This window comes from Salvelinus fontinalis, chromosome 6, assembly GCF_029448725.1.
Source record: "Salvelinus fontinalis isolate EN_2023a chromosome 6, ASM2944872v1, whole genome shotgun sequence".
Taxonomy (NCBI): domain Eukaryota; kingdom Metazoa; phylum Chordata; class Actinopteri; order Salmoniformes; family Salmonidae; genus Salvelinus; species Salvelinus fontinalis.
In genome coordinates this window covers 83810401-83829955 of record NC_074670.1, presented here as the reverse complement: position 1 = coordinate 83829955, position 19555 = coordinate 83810401, and the positions used below count along the sequence as shown (strand labels likewise).

The following is a 19555-nucleotide window of genomic DNA, read 5'->3' as shown; positions in this document are numbered from 1 at the left end:
TGCTGCACTGTGATAACATCCCTTACTGCCCCTGTCTATCTGCTTCCCTGTGATAACATCCCTTACTGCTCCCTGTCTATCTGCTGCCCCGTGATAACATCCCTTACTGTCCCCTGTCTATCTGCTGCCCTGTGATAACATCCCTTACTGTCCCCTGTCTATCTGTGATAACATCCCGTACTCCTCCCTGTCTATCTGCTGCCCTGTGATAACATCCCTTACTGTCCCCTGTCTATCTGTGATAACATCCCTTACTGTCCCCTGTCTATCTGCTGCACTGTGATAACATCCCTTACTGTCCCCTGTCTATCTGCTGCCCTGTGATAACATCCCTTACTGTCCCCTGTCTATCTGTGATAACATCCCTTACTGCCCCCTGTCTATCTGCTGCCCTGTGATAACATCCCTTACTGTCCCCTGTCTATCTGCTGCCCTGTGATAACATCCCTTACTGTCCCCTGTCTATCTGTGATAACATCCCTTACTGCCCCCTGTCTATCTGCTGCCCCGTGATAACATCCCTTACTGTCCCCTGTCTATCTGCTTCCCTGTGATAACATCCCGTACTGTCCCCTGTCTATCTGCTGCCCTGTGATAACATCCCTTACTGTCCCCTGTCTATCTGCTGTCCTGTGATAACATCCCTTACTGTCCCCTGTCTATCTGCTGCCCTGTGATAACATCCCTTACTGTCCCCTGTCTATCTGCTTCCCTGTGATAACATCCCTTACTGCCCCCTGTCTATCTGCTTCCCTGTGATAACATCCCGTACTGTCCCCTGTCTATCTGCTGCCCCGTGATAACATCCCTTACTGTCCCCTGTCTATCTGTGATAACATCCCTTACTGCCCCCTGTCTATCTGCTTCCCCGTGATAACATCCCGTACTGTCCCCTGTCTATCTGCTGCCCTGTGATAACATCCCTTACTGTCCCCTGTCTATCTGTGATAACATCCCTTACTGTCCCCTGTCTATCTGCTGCCCTGTGATAACATCCCTTACTGTCCCCTGTCTATCTGCTGCCCTGTGATAACATCCCTTACTGTCCCCTGTCTATCTGCTGCCCTGTGATAACATCCCTTACTGTCCCCTGTCTATCTGCTGCCCTGTGATAACATCCCTTACTGTCCCCTGTCTATCTGCTTCCCTGTGATAACATCCCTTACTGTCCCCTGTCTATCTGTGATAACATCCCTTACTGTCCCCTGTCTATCTGTGATAACATCCCTTACTGCCCCCTGTCTATCTGCTTCCCTGTGATAACATCCCGTACTGTCCCCTGTCTATCTGCTTCCCTGTGATAACATCCCTTACTGCCCCCTGTCTATCTGCTTCCCTGTGATAACATCCCTTACTGTCCCCTGTCTATCTGCTGCCCCGTGATAACATCCCTTACTGTCCCCTGTCTATCTGTGATAACATCCCTTACTGTCCCCTGTCTATCTGTGATAACATCCCTTACTGCTCCCTGTCTATCTGCTGCACTGTGATAACATCCCTTACTGTCCCCTGTCTATCTGTGATAACATCCCTTACTGCCCCCTGTCTATCTGCTTCCCTGTGATAACATCCCGTACTGTCCCCTGTCTATCTGCTGCCCTGTGATAACATCCCTTACTGTCCCCTGTCTATCTGCTGCCCTGTGATAACATCCCTTACTGTCCCCTGTCTATCTGCTGCCCTGTGATAACATCCCTTACTGCCCCCTGTCTATCTGCTGCCCTGTGATAACATCCCTTACTGCCCCCTGTCTATCTGCTGCCCTGTGATAACATCCCTTACTGTCCCCTGTCTATCTGCTGCCCTGTGATAACATCCCTTACTGCCCCCTGTCTATCTGTGATAACATCCCGTACTGTCCCCTGTCTATCTGCTGCCCTGTGATAACATCCCTTACTGCCCCCTGTCTATCTGCTGCCCTGTGATAACATCCCTTACTGTCCCCTGTCTATCTGCTGCCCCGTGATAACATCCCGTACTGTCCCCTGTCTATCTGTGATAACATCCCTTACTGTCCCCTGTCTATCTGCTGCCCCGTGATAACATCCCGTACTGTCCCCTGTCTATCTGTGATAACATCCCTTACTGTCCCCTGTCTATCTGCTGCCCCGTGATAACATCCCTTACTGTCCCCTGTCTATCTGCTGCCCCGTGATAACATCCCGTACTCCTCCCTAACAGAGTTGGGTGATGAAGGATAGCCTCTTGCAAAAGAAGAGCACCTAAACAGAGAGCTGGGGGAGAGAGAGAGAGAGAGAGAGAGAGAGAGAGACAGAGAGAGAGAGAGAGACACAGAGAGAGAGACACAGAGACACAGAGAGAGAGAGAGAGAGAGAGAGAGAGAGAGAGAGAGAGAGAGAGACAGAGAGAGACACAGAGAGAGAGACAGAGAGAGAGAGAGAGAGAGAGAGAGAGAGAGAGAGAGAGAGAGAGAGAGAGAGAGAGAGAGAGAGACAGAGAGAGAGAGAGAGAGAGAGAGAGAGAGAGAGAGAGAGAGAGAGAGAGACACAGACAGACAGACAGACAGACAGACAGACAGACAGACAGACAGACAGACAGGTACTGTACACTAAAGAGAAGTCCTGGAAGACGATATAATGAGGTGTCCTATGGTTTTCTCATTCCACTCTGCTGTACTCTCTTGTTTTTCTGCTGGGATGGAAAAACGATAATGGCCACTTATCATGAAAAGGTATGAAACTGAGGAGCGTTTGAATAATAGCTAAAGTAAGTTGCGTTGAATAACATAATTTTTTCAATTTTCTACAACCAGGAACAGCATGTTCAAATGTCTGTGCTTTTAGAGGTGGGTAGCTCCATTAGGATCTCTAACCTTCCCTCCCCCTCCCGCTCCACTCTCTTCCCCCTCCCGTTCGCCGCACCCCTCTCCTCTCCTCTCTAGGCAGTCTGCTAAGCTGGCTAGTCCGTCTACAACAGCAGCTGTCAAAAGTGGTCCGTCGACCTATCGACTTCTCTATTCACCCGTCCTTCACCAATCACATTCTCGTCTACCCATTCCTTCATTTGGGTGATTATTAGCGCGCTGGACAGCGGTCAAGAAACGGATGTTTATACATTAGACATTTCTACACAGTTTCACTTTGTTTTTAGTCATTTTTCAGTATATTGTTTCGGATACCTCCCCGGGCCGGATTGGACTCCCTCGTGGGCCGGATTGGACTCCCTCGTGGGCCGGATGTTTGTCATCACTGCTATAGATCCATCTGTATCTGGGCTTTGACTTCTGGCGTCCATTATATACATACTGTACTGTACATATCATAATTTACGTCAGACACAGGTAGTCTATACATCTGTAACATTCTCTATACATGTATACCTGTATACTCTATACATACTGCAAATAGAACTTATTCTATGCACATTCTATGCACATTCTATGCACATCTCTGTTAGCAGCTAATTAGTTAGCGTTATTGAAGACAACATAAAGCCCTGTAATTGTCCCTCTGTTGCCCTGGAGACAGCTTCTCACTGTGTCCCTGACTCACAAGCTGTCACCATACTAACCTAATACATTGACATAAGGCACGATGGCCTGCTGTCTTCACCCATAGCTCCCCCCTCCCATCTACCTCCCCCCTCTCCACACCTCTTGGTCCAATTCCTCACCCCTCCTCCTCTCACCCTTGGTTCAGTACCTCCCCTCTTCCTCCTCCTCCATCCTTCATCCTCTTTCACCCCTCCTCCCTAACCCCTATCTCCAATACCTCCCCTCTACCTCTACCCCTCTCCTCCATCCTCTCACCCCTCCTCCCTAACCCCTATCTCCAATACCTACCCTCTACCTCTACCCCTCTCCTCCATCCTCTTTCACCCCTCCTCCCTAACCCCTATCTCCAATACCTACCCTCTACCTCTACCCCTCTCCTCCATCCTCTTTCACCCCTCCTCCCTAACCCCTATCTCCAATACCTACCCTCTACCTCTACCCCTCTCCTCCATCCTCTTTGACCCCTCCTCCCTAACCCCTATCTCCAATACCTACCCTCTACCTCTACCCCTCTCCTCCATCCTCTCACCCCTCCTCCCTAACCCCTATCTCCAATACCTACCCTCTACCTCTACCCCTCTCCTCCATCCTCTCACCCCTCCTCCCTAACCCCTATCTCCAATACCTACCCTCTACCTCTACCCCTCTCCTCCATCCTCTTTCACCCCTCCTCCCTAACCCCTATCTCCAATACCTACCCTCTACCTCTACCCCTCTCCTCCATCCTCTTTCACCCCTCCTCCCTAACCCCTATCTCCAATACCTACCCTCTACCTCTACCCCTCTCCTCCATCCTCTTTCACCCCTCCTCCCTAACCCCTATCTCCAATACCTACCCTCTACCTCTACCCCTCTCCTCCATCCTCTTTGACCCCTCCTCCCTAACCCCTATCTCCAATACCTACCCTCTACCTCTACCCCTCTCCTCCATCCTCTTTCACCCCTCCTCCCTAACCCCTATCTCCAATACCTACCCTCTACCTCTACCCCTCTCCTCCATCCTCTTTCACCCCTCCTCCCTAACCCCTATCTCCAATACCTACCCTCTACCTCTACCCCTCTCCTCCATCCTCTTTCACCCCTCCTCCCTAACCCCTATCTCGAATACCTACCCTCTACCTCTACCCCTCTCCTCCATCCTCTTTCACCCCTCCTCCCTAACCCCTATCTCCAATACCTACCCTCTACCTCTACCCCTCTCCTCCATCCTCTTTCACCCCTCCTCCCTAACCCCTATCTCCAATACCTACCCTCTACCTCTACCCCTCTCCTCCATCCTCTTTGACCCCTCCTCCCTAACCCCTATCTCCAATACCTACCCTCTACCTCTACCCCTCTCCTCCATCCTCTCACCCCTCCTCCCTAACCCCTATCTCCAATACCTACCCTCTACCTCTACCCCTCTCCTCCATCCTCTTTCACCCCTCCTCCCTAACCCCTATCTCCAATACCTACCCTCTACCTCTACCCCTCTCCTCCATCCTCTTTCACCCCTCCTCCCTAACCCCTATCTCGAATACCTACCCTCTACCTCTACCCCTCTCCTCCATCCTCTTTCACCCCTCCTCCCTAACCCCTATCTCGAATACCTACCCTCTACCTCTACCCCTCTCCTCCATCCTCTTTCACCCCTCCTCCCTAACCCCTATCTCCAATACCTACCCTCTACCTCTACCCCTCTCCTCCATCCTCTCACCCCTCCTCCCTAACCCCTATCTCCAATACCTCCCCTCTACGTCTACCCCTCTCCTCCATCCTCTCACCCCTCCTCCCTAACCCCTATCTCGAATACCTACCCTCTACCTCTACCCCTCTCCTCCATCCTCTTTCACCCCTCCTCCCTAACCCCTATCTCCAATACCTACCCTCTACCTCTACCCCTCTCCTCCATCCTCTTTGACCCCTCCTCCCTAACCCCTATCTCCAATACCTACCCTCTACCTCTACCCCTCTCCTCCATCCTCTTTCACCCCTCCTCCCTAACCCCTATCTCCAATACCTACCCTCTACCTCTACCCCTCTCCTCCATCCTCTTTCACCCCTCCTCCCTAACCCCTATCTCCAATACCTACCCTCTACCTCTACCCCTCTCCTCCATCCTCTTTCACCCCTCCTCCCTAACCCCTATCTCCAATACCTACCCTCTACCTCTACCCCTCTCCTCCATCCTCTTTCACCCCTCCTCCCTAACCCCTATCTCGAATACCTACCCTCTACCTCTACCCCTCTCCTCCATCCTCTTTCACCCCTCCTCCCTAACCCCTATCTCCAATACCTACCCTCTACCTCTACCCCTCTCCTCCATCCTCTCACCCCTCCTCCCTAACCCCTATCTCCAATACCTCCCCTCTACGTCTACCCCTCTCCTCCATCCTCTCACCCCTCCTCCCTAACCCCTATCCCCAATACCTCCCCTCTACGTCTACCCCTCTCCTCCATCTTCTTTCACCCCTCCTCCCTAACCCCCATCTCCAATACCTCCCCTCTACCTCTACCCCTCTCCTCCATCCTCTCACCCCTCCTCCCTCTCCCCTCTCCCCTGCCCCATGCAGGTCAGGTTCGACGACCTCTGTACCACTACAGCCCACGGTCCTGATCAGTAGGTGGAAAATGTTTTGAAATAGAGTAAAAACAAACACAGATTATTACTTTCCATTGCAAAACGTTTGCTACGATGTTCCCTACTGAACGCGACCTTGATTTTCTAAAGAAAGACAGGAAGATACAGGGCCTACTGTATATAATGACTGCACCTCCTTGAACTTCTTTCACATTTTGTTGCATTATTCAAGTGGGTTTGAAATAGATTTAATTGTAATTCTTGGTCATTGATAAAGACAAAATACTCTCTAGTATCAAAGTGAAAAGAAAATTATACACATTTTTTACAAATTATTGTCACGCCCTGGCCTTATTATTCTTTGTTTTCTTTATTATTTTAGTTAGGTCAGGGTGTGACATGGGGAATGTTTATGTTTTGTTAGTTTTGGGTGTTTATTTGGTAAAGGGGTTATGGTGTATAGTATATGGGTTTGTGTGGAGTACATGTTTCTAGTATTGTCTATGTATGTTTGGTTGTCTAGGAGAGTCTATGGTTACCTGAATGAGTTCCCAATTAGAGACAGCTGATTTCGGTTGTCTCTGATTGGGAGCCTTATTTAGGGTAGCCATAGGCTCTCATTGGTTGTGGGTAATTGTCTATGTAGAACGTTTGTAGCCTGTCTGTTTATGCACAACGTTTGTAGCTTCACGGTCATTTTGTTATTTTGTATAGTGTTTTTGTGTCGTGTTCATCTTCGTGTTTTTGTTTAATAAAGAAGATGGCTTATTTTCCAAGAGCTGCATTTTGGTCCGTCAATCCACCACACGATCGTGACAATTATATTACTGATATATATCTTAAATTAGCTCAGAAGTCAAATGTGGCTTAACAAATCACACAATAAGTTATATGGACTCACTTTGTGAGAAATATTAGGTGTGGACATGATTTTTGAGTAACCATTTCCTCCGTCCTCCACACATACAACATCTGTACTGTTGCACGGTTGGTTAAAGGGCTTGTAAGTCAGCATTTCACTGTAAGGTCTACTACACCTGTTGTATTCAGCATTTCACTGTGAGGTCTACTACACCTGTTGTATTCAGCATTTCACTGTAAGGTCTACTACACCTGTTGTATTCAGCATTTCACTGTAAGGTCTACTACACCTGTTGTATTCAGCATTTCACTGTAAGGTCTACTACACCTGTTGTATTCAGCATTTCACTGTAAGGTCTACTACACCTGTTGTATTCAGCATTTCACTGTGAGGTCTACTACACCTGTTGTATTCAGCATTTCACTGTAAGGTCTACTACACCTGTTGTATTCAGCATTTCACTGTAAGGTCTACTACACCTGTTGTATTCAGCATTTCACTGTAAGGTCTACTACACCTGTTGTATTCAGCATTTCACTGTGAGGTCTACTACACCTGTTGTATTCAGCATTTCACTGTAAGGTCTACCTACACCTGTTGTATTCAGCGTTTCACTGTCAGGTCTACTACACCTGTTGTATTCAGCGTTTCACTGTCAGGTCTACTACACCTGTTGTATTCAGCATTCCACTGTAAGGTCTACTACACCTGTTGTATTCAGCGTTTCACTGTGAGGTCTACTACACCTGTTGTATTCGGCGCGTGTGACTAATACAGTTTGATTTGATAAGATCCCTCAGTCAAGTATTGAATTTCAACCCACAGATTCAACTACAAAGACCAGGGATATTTTCAAAAAGGCTCATAAAGATAGGCAGTGATTGGTAGTGTAACGATTCTCGTTGGTGGAAGGAGAGGAGGACCAAAATGCAGCGATCGACAGCTGCCTCTGATTGAGAACCATATCAGGCCAGACATAGAAATACAACAACATAGACAACAGAACATAGACTACCCACCCCAACTCACGCCCTGACCAACCTGACACAAAGACATAAAAAATTAACTAAGGTCAGAACGTGGTAGATGGGTAACAATAACAAACCCAGACATTGAACATCTCTTTAAGGGCGGTCAAGTTAATAATTACGCTGTGGATGATGTATTAAAACCACCCAGGCGTCCTTCTGAACTGAGCTGCAGGAGAGGAAGGAAACTGCTTAGTGATGTCACCACTCTGAGCTGCAGAGCATTCGGATAGTATTCAGACCACTTGACTTTTTCCACATCTTTGTTATTTTTCCACAACCTTATTCTAAAATGGATTAAATTAAATAAATATCTCAGCAATCTACACACATTACAACCTAATGACAAACAGGTTTTTAGAATTTTTTTGCAAATTTATTACAAATAAAAAACAGAAATACCTTATTTACATAAGTATTCGGACCTGAGACTCGAAATAAATTGAGCTCAGGTGCATCCTGTTTCCATTGATCATCCTTGAGATGTTTCTACAACTTGATTGGAGTCCACCTGTGGTAAATTCAATTGAATGGACATGATTTGGAAAGGCAAACACCTGTCTATATAAGGTCCAACAGTTGACAGTGCATGTCAGAAAAAAAACCAAGCCATGAGGGCGAAATAATTGTCCATAGAGCTCCAGAGACAGGAATGTGTTGAGGCACAGATCTGGGGAAGGGTACCAAAACATTTCTGCAGCATTGAAGGTCCCCAAGAACACAGTGGCCTCCATCATTCTTAAATGGAAGAAGTTTGGAACCACTAAGACTCTTCCTAGAGCTGGACGCTCGGCCAAACTGAGCAACCGGGAGAGAAGGGCCTTGGTCAGGGAGGTGACCAAGAACCTGATGGTCACTCTGACAGAGCTCTAGAGTTCCTCTGTGGAGATGGAAGAACCTTCCAGAAGGACAACCATCACTGCAGCACTCCACCAATCAGGCCTTTATGGTAGAGTGGCCAGATGGAAGCCACTCCTCAGTAAAAGGCACATGACAGCCCGCTTGGAGTTTGCCAAAAGGCACCTAAAGACTCTCAGACCTTTGAGAAACAAGATTCTCTGGTCTGATGAAATCAAGATTGAACTCTTTGGCCTGAATGCCAAGCGTCACATCTGGAGGAAACCTGGCACCATCCCTACGGTGAAGCATGGTGGTGCCAGCATCATGCTGTGGGGATGTTTATTTTTACACTAGTCAGGATCAAGGCAAAGATGAACAGAGCAAAGTACAGAGAGATCCTTGATGAAAACCTGCTAAGCACACAGCCAAGACAATGCAGCAGTGGCTTCGGGACAAGTCTCTGAATGTTCTTGAGTGACCCAGCCAGAGCCCGAACTTGAACCCGATCGAACACCTCTGGAGAGACCTGAAAATAGCTGTGTAGCGACACTCCCCATCAAACCTGACAGAGCTTGAGAGGATCTGCAGAGAAGAATGAGAGAAACTCCCCAAATAAGGTGTGCCAAGCTTGTAGCGTCATACCCAAGAAGACTCGAGGCTGTAATCGCTGCCAAAGGTGCTTCAACAAAGTACTGAGTAAAGGGTCTGAATACTTTATGTAAATGTGATATTTCAGTAGATTTTTTTTTATACATTTGCAAACATTTTGAAAAACCAGTTTTTGCTTTGTCATTATTATTATTTATTTATTTTTTTATTTTTTTTCACCTTTATTTAACCAGGTAGGCAAATTGAGAACACGTTCTCATTTACAATTGCGACCTGGCCAAGATAAAGCAAAGCAGTTCGACACATACAACAACACATAGTTACACATGGAGTAAAACAAACATACAGTCAATAATACAGTGAAAAATAAGTCTATATACAATATGAGCAAGTGAGGTGAGATAAGGGAGGTGAAGGTAAACAAAATATATATATAAATAAATAAAAATATAAAAAAGCCATGGTGGCGAAGTAAATACAATATAGCAAGTAAAAAAAAGAAAAAAAAGTAGAGATAGTAGAGATAGAAAAAAGTAGAGATAGAAATAATGGGGTGCAAAGGAGCAAAATAAATAAATAAATAAATACAGTAGGTAAAGAGGTAGTTGTTTGGGCTAAATTATAGATGGGCTATGTACAGGTGCAGTAATCTGTGAGCTGTTCTGACAGCTGGTGCTTAAAGCTAGTGAGGGAGATAAGTGTTTCCAGTTTCAGAGATTTTTGTAGTTCGTTCCAGTCATTGGCAGCAGAGAACTGGAAGGAGAGGCGGCCAAAGGAAGAATTGGTTTTGGGGGTGACCAGAGAGATATACCTGCTGGAGCGCGTGCTACAGGTAGGCGCTGCTATGGTGACCAGCGAGCTGAGATAAGGGGGGACTTTACCTAGCAGGGTCTTGTAGATGACCTGGAGCCAGTGGGTTTGACGACGAGTATGAAGCGAGGGCCAGCCAACGAGAGTGTACAGGTCGCAGTGGTGGGTAGTATATGGGCCTTTGGTGACAAAACAGATGGCACTGTGATAGACTGCATCCAATTTATTGAGTAGGGTTTTGGAGGCTATTTTGTAAATGACATCACCGAAGTCGAGGATTGGTAGGATGGTCAGTTTTACAAGGGTATGTTTGGCAGCATGAGTGAAGGATGCTTTGTTGCGGAATAGGAAGCCAATTCTAGATTTAACTTTGGATTGGAGATGTTTGATGTGAGTCTGGAAGGAGAGTTTACAGTCTAACCAGACACCTAGGTATTTGTAGTTGTCCACATATTCTAAGTCAGAGCCGTCCAGAGTAGTGATGTTGGACGGGCGGGCGGGTGCAGGCAGCGATCGGTTGAAGAGCATGCATTTAGTTTTACTTGTATTTAAGAGCAAATGGAGGCCACGGAAGGAGAGTTGTATGGCATTGAAGCTCGCCTGGAGGGTTGTTAACACAGTGTCAAAAGAAGGACCAGAAGTATACAGAATAGTGTCGTCTGCGTAGAGATGGATCAGAGAATCACCAGCAGCAAGAGCGACATCATTGATGTATACAGAGAAGAGAGTCGGTCCAAGAATTGAACCCTGTGGCACCCCCATAGAGACTGCCAGAGGCCCGGACAACAGACCCTCCGATTTGACACACTGAACTCGATCAGAGAAGTAGTTGGTGAACCAGGCGAGGCAATCATTAGAGAAACCAAGGCTGTCGAGTCTGCCGATGAGGATGTGGTGATTGACAGAGTCAAAAGCCTTGGCCAGGTCAATGAATACGGCTGCACAGTATTGTTTCCTATCGATGGCGGTTAAGATATCGTTTATGACCTTGAGCGTGGCTGAGGTGCACCCATGACCAGCTCTGAAACCAGATTGCATAGTGGAGAAGGTATGGTGGGATTCGAAATGGTCGGTAATCTGTTTGTTGACTTGGCTTTCGAAGACCTTAGAAAGGCAGGGTGTGGGGTATTGTGTGTCGATTTATGACTTTTTTTGTTTGTTTTTTACTCGATTCTAGAATAAGGCAGAATAAATGTTGTTAATATTGTAACAAAATGTGGAAAAAGTCAAGGGGTCTGAATACTTTCCGAATGCTCTGTAAATCACCCAGGCACATCAAAGACGCAGTCGTCCTTCTGAGCTGAACTGTAAGGACAAGGCGGAAAACCGCTTAGGGATGTTACCATGAGGCCGATGAGGTGATTTTAAACTGAGGATGGATTAGCGATGTTTTAGAGACTCCACAACTCCTCCTGGCATCGTGTGTAGATTGATGAGGTCGACAACGACCTAAATTACAGAGTTAAAAGAATAATGAAAGTATGCAACAAGGCAGTAAAGTAATTCTGCAAAAAAAAAAACACGGTAAAGACATGTCGTTTTTGGCCTAAATTCAAAACCTTATGTTTGGGCCAAATCATCAATCAAGTTTATTTTATATAGCCCTTCTGTCACGCCCTGGCCTTAGTATTCTTTGTTTTCTTTATTATTTTACTTAGGTCAGGGTGTGACATGGGGAATGTTTGTGTTTTGTCGTTTTGGGTGGTTATATGGTAAAGGGGGTGTTGGGTGTAGTGTATGGTGTAGTGTATGAGTTTGTGTTGAGTGAATGTTTATAGGTATGTCTATGGTTGAGTTAATGTTTCTAGGTATGTCTATGGTTGAGTGAATGTGTCTAGGTAAGTCTATGGTTGAGTGTAGGTGTCTAGGTAAGTCTATGGTTGCCTGAGTGGTTCTCAATCAGAGACAGATGTCTTTCATTTGTCTCTGATTGGGAGCCATATTTAAGGCAGCCATGGGCATCATGTATTTGTGGGTAATTGTCTATGTCTAAGTGTTTAGTGTCAGCACTTATGTTTGAATAGCTTCACGGTCGTCTGTTTTTTTTAAATTTTTTAGTTTGTATAGTGTTCGTTTCGTTTTCGTCTTCTTTCTGAAATAAAGAAGATGTACTTTCCACACGCTGCATTTTGGTCCTCATTCTCTCCCATTGACGATCGTGACACCTTCGTACATCAGCTAATATCTCGAAGTGCTGTACAGAAACCCATCCTAAAACCCCAAACAGCAAGCAATGCAGGTGTAGAAGCACGGTGGCTAGGAAAAACTCCCTAGAAAGGCCAAAACCTAGGAAGAAACCTAGAGAGGAACCAGGCTACGAGGGGTGCCTCTTCTGGCTGTGCCGGGTGGAGATTATAACAGAACATGGCCAAGATGTTCAAAATGTTCATAAATGACAAGCATGGTCAAATAATAATCAGGAATAAATGTCACACAACACATCACTGAGTAACTGCCTCCTTATTTCCAAGCATGGTGGTAGCTGCATCATGCTATGGGTATGCTTGACATTGGCAAAGACTGGGGAGTTTTTCAGGATGAAAAGATACAGGATGGTGCTAAGCACAGGCAAAATCCTAGAAGAAAACCTGCTTCAGTTTGCTTTACACCAGACACTGGGAGAGGAATTCACCTTTCGTCAGGACAATAGCAAACAACACAAAGCCATATCTACACTGGAGTTGCTTACCAAGAAGACAGTGAATGTTCCTTAGTGGTCAAATTACAGTTTTGACTTAAATCTGATCGAAAATCTATGACAAGACTTGAACATTGATGTCTAGTCATGATCCCCAACACCTTGAAAGAGTTTTAAGAATTTTTTAAAGAATAGTGGACAAATATTGTACAATCCAGGTGTACAAAGCTCTTAGAGACTTACCCAGAAAGACTCAGAGCTGTAATCACTGCCAAAGATGTTTCTACCATATATTGACCCATATATTGACCCATATATTGACCCATATATTGAGGTGAGAACTGATCTTACCAAGATATATTACTGTTTTATTTTTCATTCATCTTTAAAAAATATTATAATTTTTCTTCCTTTTTGACATTACAGAGTATTTTGTGTAGATCGTTGACAAAAAAAAAATACAATTAAAACCATTTTAATCCCACTTTGTAACACAATAACATGTGAAGAAATCCAATGGAAGTGTAGACTTTCTACACTCAGAAAAAAAGGGTTCCAAAAGGATTCTTTGCAGAAGGTTCTACCAAGAACCGTTTTGATCAGAAGAACCCTTTGAAAGGCAAAGGGTTCCACCTAGAACCTTTAACATCATAAGAACCGTTTTTGGATGAAAGGATTCTTTGACGGTTCTTTGGAAGGAAGGAAGAATTATTCGGAAGGCTAGAAGGGTTCTACCACAGAGCCATCTATTAATATTTCCCAGCATGCTCTATTGCAGGGATATGTTCAGAATTGTTTGTTTTACTGTAATATCTGTGTTTTTGCATGTACATTGATTGGTTGATTAATGGTATGCTACACATAGATAGATAACATACAGTTTTCTAAATGAATCTACTAGTAATTTGATGTATTGCAAACGTTACTGTTTCACTTAAGATAACTGAGGTAGTCTCAGTATTCAATCTTCCCTGCCCTGGCAGTCATTCTGAATGCAGGTTACGGGTGATTAACAATTCCACTTATTGGATTTCCTAACTCTGGCTGGATTCCAATAGGTATAACACATCACTTTGCAATCCAGCATAATTAAAATTAAAATAAAAAATGGAACCTTTATTTAACTAGGCAAGTCAGTTATTTACAATGACGGCCTACAACGACCAAACCTGGACGATGCTGGGCCAATTGTGAGCCGCCCTATCGGACTCCTAATCACGGCCGGTTATGATACAGCCTGGAATCAAACCAGAGTGTCTGTAGTGACGCCTCTAGCACTGAGATGCAGTGCCTTAAACCTCTGCGCCACTCGGGAGCCCAAAATCATAATGTGACTTGCAGGTCTGATTTGGCCTGTAAACCACGAGTTTCCTAACACCGCCGTGCTAGTGTATAACTAGTCCCTCAAAGACAGGCCTGGTGAAAGATGTAATGTATTGTCATAAATAAATACATGTTCAATTATAATAAGCCCGGTCGAACCATTCATAGAAGGTTCCAGGAAGAACTCTCCAAAGATAAAATGGTTATTGGTAGAACCCTTCATAGTGGGACCTAGGCAGAACCATATATACAGGGGGTTCTTTGAAGAACCCTACATAGGAGGGTTTTAGATAGAACCCTGTGCAAAGTGTTCTACCCAGCACCAAAAAAAGGTTGGCCTATGGGGACAAACCAAAGAGCCCTGTATGGTTCTACTTAGAACTTATTTTTCTAAGAGTGGTTATGGCCACAGAGTGGTTATGGCCACAGTCACAATGACTTCAGCTGGGACAATATTATTCATGTTCAGTCAGACACACACCTCAGCAAACCATTCACTGTCATTTACCACATCTGAATCCCCTTGTGAAATATAATGTCAAGGCCTTCATTATTGAATATATCTGTGAGCACATCGTGTTCATTGGCCAATGTGCACCTTTTCCCTGTACATTATGTCCATATCATAATGCCCTGCATATAACGTAGACAGCCACTGCCAACATCCCTCCCTCCGTGCATTTATAGTGCACAATCCACAGTAGACTACAGAATGAACCCCAATTAGCCTACAGAATGAACCCATGATAGCCTACAGAAGGAATCCATAGTAACCTACAGAATGAACCCCAATTAGCCTACAGAATGAACCCACGATAGCCTACAGAATGAACCCATAGTAACCTATAGAATGAACCCATAGTAACCTACAGAATGAACACATAGTAACCTATAGAATGAACCCATAGTAACCTATATAATGAACCCATAGTAACCTATAGAATGAACCCATAGTAACCTATAGAATGAACCCATGATAGCCTACAGAAGGAATCCATAGTAACCTACAGAATGAACCCCAATTAGCCTACAGAATGAACCCATGATAGCCTACAGAAGGAATCCATAGTAACCTACAGAATGAACCCCAATTAGCCTACAGAATGAACCCACGATAGCCTACAGAATGAACCCATAGTAACCTATAGAATGAACCCATAGTAACCTACAGAATGAACACATAGTAACCTATAGAATGAACCCATAGTAACCTATATAATGAACCCATAGTAACCTATAGAATGAACCCATAGTAACCTATAGAATGAACCCATGATAGCCTACAGAAGGAATCCATAGTAACCTACAGAATGAACCCCAATTAGCCTACAGAATGAACCCACGATAGCCTACAGAATGAACCCATAGTAACCTATAGAATGAACCCATAGTAACCTACAGAATGAACACATAGTAACCTATAGAATGAACCCATAGTAACCTATATAATGAACCCATAGTAACCTATAGAATGAACCCATAGTAACCTATAGAATGAACCCATAGTAACCTACAGAATGAACCCATAGTAACCTACAGAATGAACCCATAGTAACCTATAGAATGAACACATAGTAACCTATAGAATGAACACATAGTAACTTATATAATGAACCCATAGTCACCTACATAATGAACCCATAGTAACCTATAGAATGAACACATAGTAACTTATATAATGAACCCATAGTAACCTATAGAATGAACCCATAGTAACCTACAGAATGAACCCATAGTAACCTACAGAATGAACCCATAGTAACCTACAGAATGAATCCATAGTAACCTACAGAATGAACCCATAGTAACCTACAGAATGAACCCATAGTAACCTATAGAATGAATCCATAGTAACCTACAGAATGAACCCATAGTAACCTACAGAATGAACCCATTGTAACCTACAGAATGAATCCATAGTAACCTACAGAATGAACCCATAGTAACCTATAGAATGAACCCATAGTAACCTACAGAATGAACCCATAGTAACCTATAGAATGAACCCACAGTAACCTATAGAATGAACCCATAGTAACCTACAGAATGAACCCATAGTAACCTATAGAATGAACCCATAGTAACCAACAGAATGAACCCATAGTAACCTATAGAATGAACCCATAGTAACCTATAGAATGAACCCATAGTAACCTACAGAATGAACCCATAGTAACCTATAGAATGAACCCATAGTAATCTATAGCATGAACCCATAGTAACTTATATAATGAACCCATAGTAACCAACAGAATGACCCCATAGTAATCTATAGAATGAACCCATAGTAATCTATAGAATGAACCCATAGTAACCTACAGAATGAACCCATAGTAATCTATAGAATGAACCCATAGTAACTTATATAATGAACCCATAGTAACCAACAGAATGAACCCATAGTAATCTATAGAATGAACCCATAGTAACTTATATAATGAACCCATAGTAACCAACAGAATGAACCCATAGTAATCTATAGAATGAACCCATAGTAATCTATAGAATGAACCCATAGTAACTTATATAATGAACCCATAGTAACCAACAGAATGAACCCATAGTAATCTATAGAATGAACCCATAGTAACTTATATAATGAACCCATAGTAACCAACAGAATGAACCCATAGTAATCTATAGAATGAACCCATAGTAATCTATAGAATGAACCCATAGTAACTTATATAATGAACCTATAGTAACCTACAGAATGAACCCATAGCACAGACAAATGCGATGTAGGCAGTGAGGGATCAATTATGCTTTCACTACTACACGCTTCAAAGAGAAACCATAACATCCAATTAAAAAGGATGACAAAAAGACCCACCCCTATTCCAACCAATCAAAGAGAAGGACATTGTCTCTGGACCTTTAGCGTCGCTTTGCGAGGCGTTCTAAATGTCAGCATTCTCAACTCTTATTGGTCGATGCAGCCGTCAAGCAATGTCTGCTGTACATAATAACGCGCTCGCTCGGCAGGCGCTCGTGATGTGCATGAATTAAAGTGAAACCATGAACGTCACAGGTACCGAATTATCCAACACAGAGTGATTTCGGTCTAACGTTATAAAGGTCGGGTCTTACCGATAAACATGGCGCCTTCCTTAGTCTTTTCCGCCGCCAGCGCGGCTCCCTCTTTAGTCTTCTCCGCGGCCATAGCCATGCCGTCTTTAGCTTTGGACAACCCTTTCATGAACACATCCATCTCGACCCTGGTCCTGGTGCTCTGGAGAGATGCAAAGACCCAAGAATCACTTTCCATGTAGTCTATTTTTGTCGGCCTATAGTCCCATACCGTAGTAATGTGGTAGGCCTAGTACTAGTCACATGCTAACGGAGAGATACATCGACTGAAGAAGAAACAAACTGTCCATAGTCCTGAAACAGGGCGTTTTAATTATGTTTGATGAATTATTTGTATTCGGTAGGGTCCTGGAGATCTGGAGAGAAGGGAATGGGATCCCATTACAGCACCGATTGTCAGTAGTTTACTATGCGTTATACAGTTATGTGGTACTAGTTACACGGTAATGAATGACTGTTTTTAACGGATTGATTGCTCTGGAGAGAGATGAACCACGAATGGATGGATAGTCATACCGAATAAAATACGAACTGTCCATGGTGCTGAAAAAGCGCGTTTTAATTATGTATTCTGAATGAGTTTTATTCGGTATTTCTCGGTTATGGACTGTAGTTTTATTCGGTATTTCTCGGTTATGGACTGTAGTTTTATTCGGTATTTCTCGGTTATGGACTGTAGTTTTATTCGGTATTTCTCGGTTATGGACTGTAGTTTTATTGATTGGCAGATGAGGAGATGTTAATAGCTTAACGCATGTAACTAGCTTTCACTGTTTCCCCTTTTCTCTTTCGTGTTTTCTTCCTTCTAATACCATAGTTGTCACTTTGTGTCTAGGCTTTCATCGGTAGCGGTGACGGAAGAATGAGGATTAAAGGAAGCCTCCCCTCTCAGTTCACAGTTGGCCTCGATAGCCGATCCTCTGCCATAGACCAGTCATTATAGTAAAGGCCGTTATTTAATTTATTTTTCGCACCTCCTCCCTTCCCCTTCTCCAAATGTCATGAAATATCCAGAGAGAGAGAGAGAGAGGGGGAATTTATTTATTTTTTGAAATGGTTAAATGTGCTCGCGGTCATTAATTATTACTCTGAATGTCCGCGCGAGCCGAGGACAAGTCGGGAAGTTGAATTTGAAATAGCGCCTATCTGATGTACCTGTTTAACCAAGCGCATTACCTGTAATATTGCCTAGCCCTACTATTATATGTGGGGGAAGGGGAGGGATACAAAACAAACGTGATGCTCATCACGGACACCAAGGACAATATGTATTTTGTCAAGAAATACATATATGTCTACAGGGTAGAATATGACATAAAACAAGTATTTATATTTATTTTTTAATCAAATACACGATTTAATCAATCATTTCGATGTGGTAATATTATAATAATTATTAGGCTACTGTACCTTATAGAGAACGCCCATTCAGGAAATTATGTCTCGTCAATTTTCTCATCAAATGCAACAATTGCTCTTTCGGCCTTTCATCAGGTTTCCATTTGACACTGATTTAATTCAACGTGTTAGTTATCTATAATTGACACGGATCACTTACAGAATAAACTAAAATATGTGTAGCCTTCAATGACCCCCCCCCCCCCCCCCCCCCATCCTATAACAACGTACCGTTATAATGTCGATATTATTTCCATACAACCTCCTACATGTTTTTCCCGTTTCTCTCGACGCCAGACACAAATATCACAACAAACATCATGAAATCCTCTTACCTTTTATGACAAAGATGACTTGTTTCCTCGAGGTTCTATTGCCCAGTTGATTCAAATATCGCCTCGAACCGGAGCTGCTGTCAGTGACTGATCGCTGGGTAGGTGGGCCTTCCTCGGGATTGTCTGTCTGTCGACCAATAGGAAGCGGCCGATCACGTAGCCACCTTTTTCATTGATCCTTCCAACAGCACGACATCAACATCACTATCATCATCATCATCATCATCGTGACCATCAACAACATAGTCTTTACCCCTTTAAAATAGAAAACGCATGACATCATTTGTTATTATTAGAGACTTAGTAAAAGTAGTATTAGCAGCGGCAGTGGTAGTGTCAGCAGGCCTGCCAATTAATTATAAGACGATGATCAATTTTCTGACAATGTTCTCTAACTGAAAATGTTCTCGAAATGAAAATGTTCTCGAAATGAAAATGGAGAACTAACGGATTACACTGTTATGTCGTTTGTTTAATTTGTTCTGCACGTGTACGGAGGGAGGACGGGCAATTGTGTTCTGTGACCACGTGAAACGGAGAGAGCCGAT

The 19555-nt window shown here is 43.9% G+C and overlaps 1 protein-coding gene across 3 annotated transcripts in view; it reads right to left on the bottom strand.

Moving 5' to 3' along the window:
* The window catches only part of sncb (synuclein, beta), a 42955-nt gene extending 23822 nt beyond the window's left edge, over positions 1 to 19133 (bottom strand). For 2 of the 3 annotated variants that reach the window (XM_055927848.1, XM_055927849.1), the window contains exons 1-2: positions 19008 to 19133; positions 17275 to 17416 (exon numbers count right to left, since the gene is read on the bottom strand). In XM_055927848.1, coding sequence (XP_055783823.1) covers positions 17275 to 17395 — 121 coding nt within the window. In that variant the 5' untranslated portion in view covers positions 17396 to 17416; positions 19008 to 19133. The remainder of the gene's footprint in view (positions 1 to 17274; positions 17417 to 19007) is intronic. The other variant, XM_055927850.1, reaches the window with a different exon arrangement.
* Between the last annotated feature and the right edge of the window lie 422 nt (positions 19134 to 19555).